At 33.8% G+C, this 6,806-nt stretch overlaps 1 protein-coding gene across 2 annotated transcripts in view; it reads left to right on the forward strand.

The window, feature by feature from the left end:
* Positions 1 to 4,083: 4,083 nt before the first annotated feature.
* si:dkey-174n20.1 (uncharacterized protein LOC796174 homolog) overlaps positions 4,084 to 6,806 on the forward strand; it is a 3,658-nt gene continuing 935 nt past the window's right edge. Inside the window, exons 1-3 of one of the 2 annotated variants that reach the window (XM_062024000.1) lie at positions 4,084 to 4,321; positions 4,409 to 4,475; positions 6,705 to 6,806. The exon at positions 6,705 to 6,806 is cut by the window's right edge and continues 141 nt beyond it. In XM_062024000.1, coding sequence (XP_061879984.1) covers positions 4,412 to 4,475; positions 6,705 to 6,806 — 166 coding nt within the window. In that variant the 5' untranslated portion in view covers positions 4,084 to 4,321; positions 4,409 to 4,411. Of the gene's footprint in view, positions 4,476 to 6,704 lie in introns of both variants that reach the window. The other variant, XM_062023999.1, reaches the window with a different exon arrangement.

Raw genomic sequence — 6,806 nt, forward strand, 5'->3', positions numbered from 1 at the left:
GGACATTGAAATTACGTTTGGTGGAGGTGTAAAGTCTAACCTGCGATCGGTTCTTTAAGTCATCACCATTGCGGTGTGATCATCTGGCGGTGGCTTTTTGAAAAAGCTGCAACAAACACACATGATCGCTATCACCAAAATCACAGACTGTTTTCATAACACCCCCCCCCCCACCCCCGCCCGCCCCCACAACATCCGCCCTGAGCTTCACTCTTATCACGCAGAGCCTGTTATGATCTTATAATATTTGTATCTCCTCGCCGTGGCAACGCCGCATTCGCAACCATCACAACGCAGACACACAAGCCAGTAGAGTTTCAGAAATGTTCTTTCCAACACCAGAAGTGGAGTCTCTCATGTCCTCGTATCCCGGCTGGCTTCTTTGTGTACGCAGCTTCATGAATATGCAGCAGCTCAGCCAGATAAGAACATCAGTGATGATTAGACGCAGCTTCCAGTCTGCCTCTCTGCTGCTGCTGCTGTGGCTTCTCGAAGGAGTCACAGTGAGTGGGCGCATGCAGGAAGGTGTCTGCACCTTTCATTTCTTATTCACCTTTATAACCCACATTTCTACACGTCCTGACATGTTACACTTTCATTTCACCTGCACGTGTGTGTCCTTCCTGTACAAAGAAAGTCACATCCTTACTTATAAAATAGTCATCTTAGATTATTAACCAAGTACTTTTTGAGGAAGTTCGACTTTTTTGCACTATGAAAAAGTTGTAATCTTACAAAAAAGTGAATTTTCCTGAGAATGACTCCATTTTTAGGAAATAAATTTGTCATTTTAGGGAATGAGTCACAGATACTAAGAAAATACAATTTTATTTTTATTTTTAAGAAATACATTATTGGAAAATAAATAGAGATGTCGATATATGCGTTAAAATGTAATATCGGAAATTATCGGTATCGTTTTTTTTAATTATCGGTATCGTTTTTTTTGGTGTTTTTTATTTTTATTTTTATTAAATCAACATAAAAAACACAAGATACACTTACAATTAGTGCACCAACCCAAAAAACCTCCCTCCCCCATTCACACTCATTCACACAAAAGGGTTGTTTCTTTCTGTTATTAATATTCTGCTTGCTACATTATATATCAATATATATCAATACAGTCTGCAAGGGATACAGTCCGTAAGCAAGGGATACAGTCCGTAAGCACACATGATTGTGCGTGCTGCTGCTCCACTAATAGTACTAACCTTTAACAGTTAATTTTACTAATTTTCATTCATTACTAGTTTCTATGTAACTGTTTTTATATTGTTGTACTTTCTTTTTTATTCAAGAAAATGTTTTTAATTTATTTATCTTATTTTACTAATTTTTTTAAAAAGTACCTTATCTTCACCATACCTGGTTGTCCAAATTAGGCATAATAATGTGTTAATTCCACGACTGCATATTTCGGTTGATATCGGTATCGGTAATTAAAGAGTTGGACAATATCGGCAAAAAGCCATTATTGGACATCCCTAAAAATAAACTAATATTTTTATGAGAAAGATCTCTAGTCTGTATACATTTCTAGAGATTAAAGTGACGATTTTACAACAACAACAAAAATTGGTAATTTTACAATTTACTCTTGAGAGTTAATCTGTTTTCAGAAAATAATAATAGTCACAACTTTGCTACAATGTACAGTGTTTTGATAAGAAAATTTTATTTTATTTTTGATCATCTTTACTTTAAAAAATCCATAACTTTATGATAATGCGATTTTTCTCAAAATGCAACGTATTTTTAGAGATTAAAGGGTAATATTCAAAGAAGTGAATTTTCTTGAAATAATTTTTTTTTTTCAAAAAATAAAAATATAAATTTAAAACCCGACAAAAAAGTTGTACATTTTTTTAAATAGTGTTGCGACACAAAGAAATTGTACCTTTACAATTTACTCTTGGGACTAAATTTGTTTTCAGAAAATAATAATAGTCATTGCATGCTTTGCTAGACTGTAAAGTGTTTTTTGATACATTTATATTGATATTTTCATATTTTTAGAAAATTAAAATTAAAATGTATAACCCAACAAAAAACATTTATTTAAAAAAGTGTTGCGACCCCGAAAGGGACAAGCAGTAGAAAATGGATGGATGGATGTTTTTAATTATGAAATCCATTTTTGGAGAGTAAAGTGATAATCTTACGAAAAAGTTACGTCATAATTTTATTGGGAAAAAAAGTCATATTTTCTTTGGACTGGGTAAATTTTTAGAGATTAAAGTAATACGAAAAAAATCTTGATTTTACAATTTATTTATTTTTTTTAAAGTGATCACTTTAGGAAAATTTTTATTTTCTTGTAGAAATGAAGGTAATAATCTTAATAACCAAGAACACCACCGGTTAGCTTATGTTACCAACAGTGGTTTAACACAGGGGATCTTAACCTTTTTGACCCCAGGTCCTGACATTTCTACTACAGAGGGGCTCAAATATTAACACTGAATTAGTAAGATTACTCTTAATTTTAATTGTATTAAAAAAAAACGTTTTATTATTATACTGCAAAAGAAGAGACACATAAATACTGATGAAATATAAATTTGCATACAATTACGCAGTGCTAAACCAATACATTTTTACAAAATGAATAACACATATTAATGACATGTTTCTTAAAATAAACTCTCAATAAAAATGGCGTGCAACTGAAAATTCACCTTCACAACTTTAATCATATTTCTTTGCGATGAAGAAACTACTTTATGTTTTAGCTCCAGACGTGTTGTTTGTTTGATATTGTCATTACTGCCTCAAGTGGTGGAAAAAGAGTATTACAACTGAGTACTGCAAGGACCAGAGCTGAGAAACAGATATTTTTTGGCGGCCCTCGAGGGGGGCGCTAATGGGAATCTTACTAAAAAATACTAATCTTACAAAAACATTTACTTTTGGAGTTAAGAGTAAATACATAAAAAAAATTAAAATAGTAATTTAATTTGAAAAAAGTCATAGTTTTATGGAAAAAATATTGAATTAACGAGAGAACAAAGCTGGTACTATTACGAAAAAGTACATTCTATGTGAGGCATTTCATAATAGTGAGACGACATTTTGTCATTTTATGAGACTCAGATGTAATTAAGTCGTCAAAGACATTAATTTTCTTGTCATGTGTCTTGTTTGTGTGTACGTCAGCAGGTTGCTCTGTATTGTTTACATAGTCGGGGTCACGTCTGAAGCCTGAGGTCATGTTGGCAGCGATCAACGCGTTTGTTTTGAACACATCATGGCGCTCAACAGCGTGTTCACGCTTCTAATATTTTTGTCGCAAGTGTCAAAATACTAGAAACACCTGTGTCCATGAGGCAGTGCAAACTATAATCATAAAAAATATTTTTTTTTTTTTTTTTAATCTCATCATGCAAACTGTGATGTTTTTCTTGTTGGTTTGGGTATTGGACTGTGCGGGTGTACCTAATGAAATGGCCAATGACGTTATAGAGAAAAGGTTACATGGAAACACTGACATCTAGCGGCCAACCGTGTTAACTACAACAAATAGTGTTCATTGCGAGCGAGTTCAGATTGTTTTCGGTGAATGAAGACAAAAAATAATGAAAATAACATCACGAAGGCAAGGAAAGATAATTACAGATTCTCGTTTACTTAGCAGGGAAAATATTATGAAAGTTTGGAGTCTTCGAAGTGTTTTGTATCATTTTATTCAGTTCAAATGTGACTTTTTTGGCCTAAAAAAAATTATTTAGTACTTTAAGTAAACTTCTAAACGGCCTTCGTGTGTCTGGTACCTTTCAAAACCAACATGAAGCTTTAGAAGTAAAGTATATTGTTTTCTTGTTGGTAAACATGATACAGCCTAGCAACGACAGACGCGCTAAACATTTCCCATGATGCATTGCAGCGTCAATTCGCGCATGCGCACTTTTGGCGACTAACCCACTAGCTATTTATCTACAGCAGACAAAAAATTAATTAAATGTTGTTTTTAAATAATGTGACTTATCCATTTGATTAATTTAAACATTTTATTTTATGGTCAACAGTGAGGAGACGTCGCGGCAGAATTTTGATTTAACCGAGCAGGGATAGACGCCCGAAACATTTCCCATGATGCATTGCCGCGTCAAGTTGCGCATGCGCGCTTTTGACGACTAACCCACTAGCTGTTTATTTACAGCGGACACAAAATGAATGAAATATATATTTAAAAATAATAATGTGATTTATCCATTTGATTAAACTAAACATTTTATGTTATGGTCAACAGCGAAGAGACGGAGGAAGAGGAAGGAAAATTGCGTGTTTTTTTTGGGCGGACCGACAAGCTAACTAACAGGCTAGTAAGCTAACAGGCTAGCATCTTGACAAAATGTATGTTTTATACACAATCATTGCGTCGTTGGTCGCCTTTTTTGTTTTGAAGTGGATGAAAAAGAGGAGGTACTGCACCGACCTGAAGCGACTGGATGGCAAGACGGTTCTTATCACTGGTAATTAAGCCACTTCCGGGTGTAAATGACCTGGACTTCCGGTTGTAAATGACCTGTTTATGAGTGTTTGGTTGACTCACATAAGCCTAACATTTAACATATTGGCTCTTAACTAGTCATTATTAAGTACTTATTAATGCCTTATTCGGCATGGCCTTATTATAACCCTAACCCTCTAACCCTGACCCTAACCCTAACCAAATTACTCTAAATTAAGTCTTTGTTACTTAGAATATGTTCCCCTAGTGTCCAAATAACTCTAAATTAAGTCTTTGTTACTTAGAATATGTTCCCCTAGTATCCAAATAACTCTAAATTTAGTCTTTGTTACTTAGAATATGTTCCCCTATAGTGTCCAAATAACTCTAAATTAAGTCTTTGTTACTTAGAATATGTTCCCCTAGTGTCCAAATAACTCTAAATTAAGTCTTTGTTACTTAGAATATGTTCCCCTAGTGTCCAAATAACTCTAAATTAAGTCGTTGTTACTTAGAATATGTTCCCCTAGTGTCCAAATAACTCTAAATTAAGTCTTTGTTACTTAGAATATGTTCCCCTAGTGTCCAAATAACTCTAAATTTAGTCTTTGTTACTTACAATATGTTCCCCTAGTGTCCAAATAACTCTAAATTAAGTCTTTATTACTTACAATATGTTCCCCTAGTGTCCAAATAACTCTAAATTAAGTCTTTATTACTTAGAATATGTTCCCCTAGTGTCCAAATAACTCTAAACTAAGTCTTTGTTACTTAGAATATGTTCCCCTAGTGTCCAAATAACTCTAAATTAAGTCTTTATTACTTAGAATATGTTCCCCTAGTGTCCAAATAACTCTAAATTAAGTCTTTATTACTTAGAATGTTGTTACTTAGAATATGTTCCCGTAGTGTCCAAATAACTCGAAATTTAGTCTTTGTTACTTAGAATATGTTCCCCTAGTGTCCAAATAACTCTAAATTAAGTCTTTATTACTTAGAACGTTGTTACTTAGAATATGTTCCCGTAGTGTCCAAATAACTCAAAATTTAGTCTTTGTTGCTTAGAATATGTTCCCCTAGTGTCCAAATAACTCTTAATTAAGTCTTTGTTACTTAGAATATGTTCCCCTAGTGTCCAAATAACTCTAAATTATGTCTTTATTACTTAGAATGTTGTTACTTAGAATATGTTCCCGTAGTGTCCAAATAACTCGAAATTTAGTCTTTGTTACTTAGAATATGTTCCCCTAGTGTCCAAATAACTCTAAATTAAGTCTTTATTACTTAGAACGTTGTTACTTAGAATATGTTCCCGTAGTGTCCAAATAACTAAAAATTTAGTCTTTGTTGCTTAGAATATGTTCCCCTAGTGTCCAAATAACTCTTAATTAAGTCTTTGTTACTTAGAATATGTTCCCCTAGTGTCCAAATAACTCTAAATTATGTCTTTATTACTTAGAATATGTTTCCCTAGTGTCCAAATAACTCTAAATTAAGTCTTTATTACTTAGAATATGTTCCCCTAGTGTCCAAATAACTCTAAACTAAGTCTTTGTTACTTAGAATATGTTCCCCTAGTGTCCAAATAACTCTAAATTAAGTCTTTATTACTTAGAATATGTTCCCCTAGTGTCCAAATAACTCTAAATTTAGTCTTTGTTACTTAGAATATGTTCCCCTAGTGTCCAAATAACTCTAAATTAAGTCTTTATTACTTAGAATATGTTCCCCTAGTGTCCAAATAACTCTAAATTAAGTCTTTATTACTTAGAATATGTTCCCCTAGTGTCCAAATAACTCTAAATTAAGTCTTTATTACTCAGAATATGTTCCCCAAGTGTCCAAATAACTCTAAATTAAGTCTTTGTTACTTAGAATATGTTCCCCTAGTGTCCAAATAACTCTAAATTAAGTCTTTGTTACTTACAATATGTTCCCCTAGTGTCCAAATAACTCTAAATTAAGTCTTTGTTACTTAGAATATGTTCCCCTAGTGTCCAAATAACTCTAAATTTAGTCTTTGTTACTTAGAATATGTTCCCCATACTAAAGTGTTACCAAAAACATATAACTTTGTCTTGAATTTGAAAAAATGTTTTTTTTATTTTTCACTAAAGAAGGGTTGGGTGAATGCGCATATGAAACTGGTGGGGTTCGGTACCTCCAACAAGGTTAAGAACCACTGGCCTAAATTCATGTGTTGTGCAAATGGATTCTAGAGGTGAACCTGGTGACCTTTGAACTTTGCCAGGAGGATGTTCTGGGGTGGGCAAGGAGACGGCCGTGGCTTTAGCCATGAGGGGCGCCCGCGTGGTCATCGCCTGCCGAGACCCCCACAAGGCGGAGAAGGCGG

This window comes from Entelurus aequoreus, linkage group LG17 (assembly GCF_033978785.1).
Source record: "Entelurus aequoreus isolate RoL-2023_Sb linkage group LG17, RoL_Eaeq_v1.1, whole genome shotgun sequence".
Lineage (NCBI taxonomy): Eukaryota > Metazoa > Chordata > Actinopteri > Syngnathiformes > Syngnathidae > Entelurus > Entelurus aequoreus.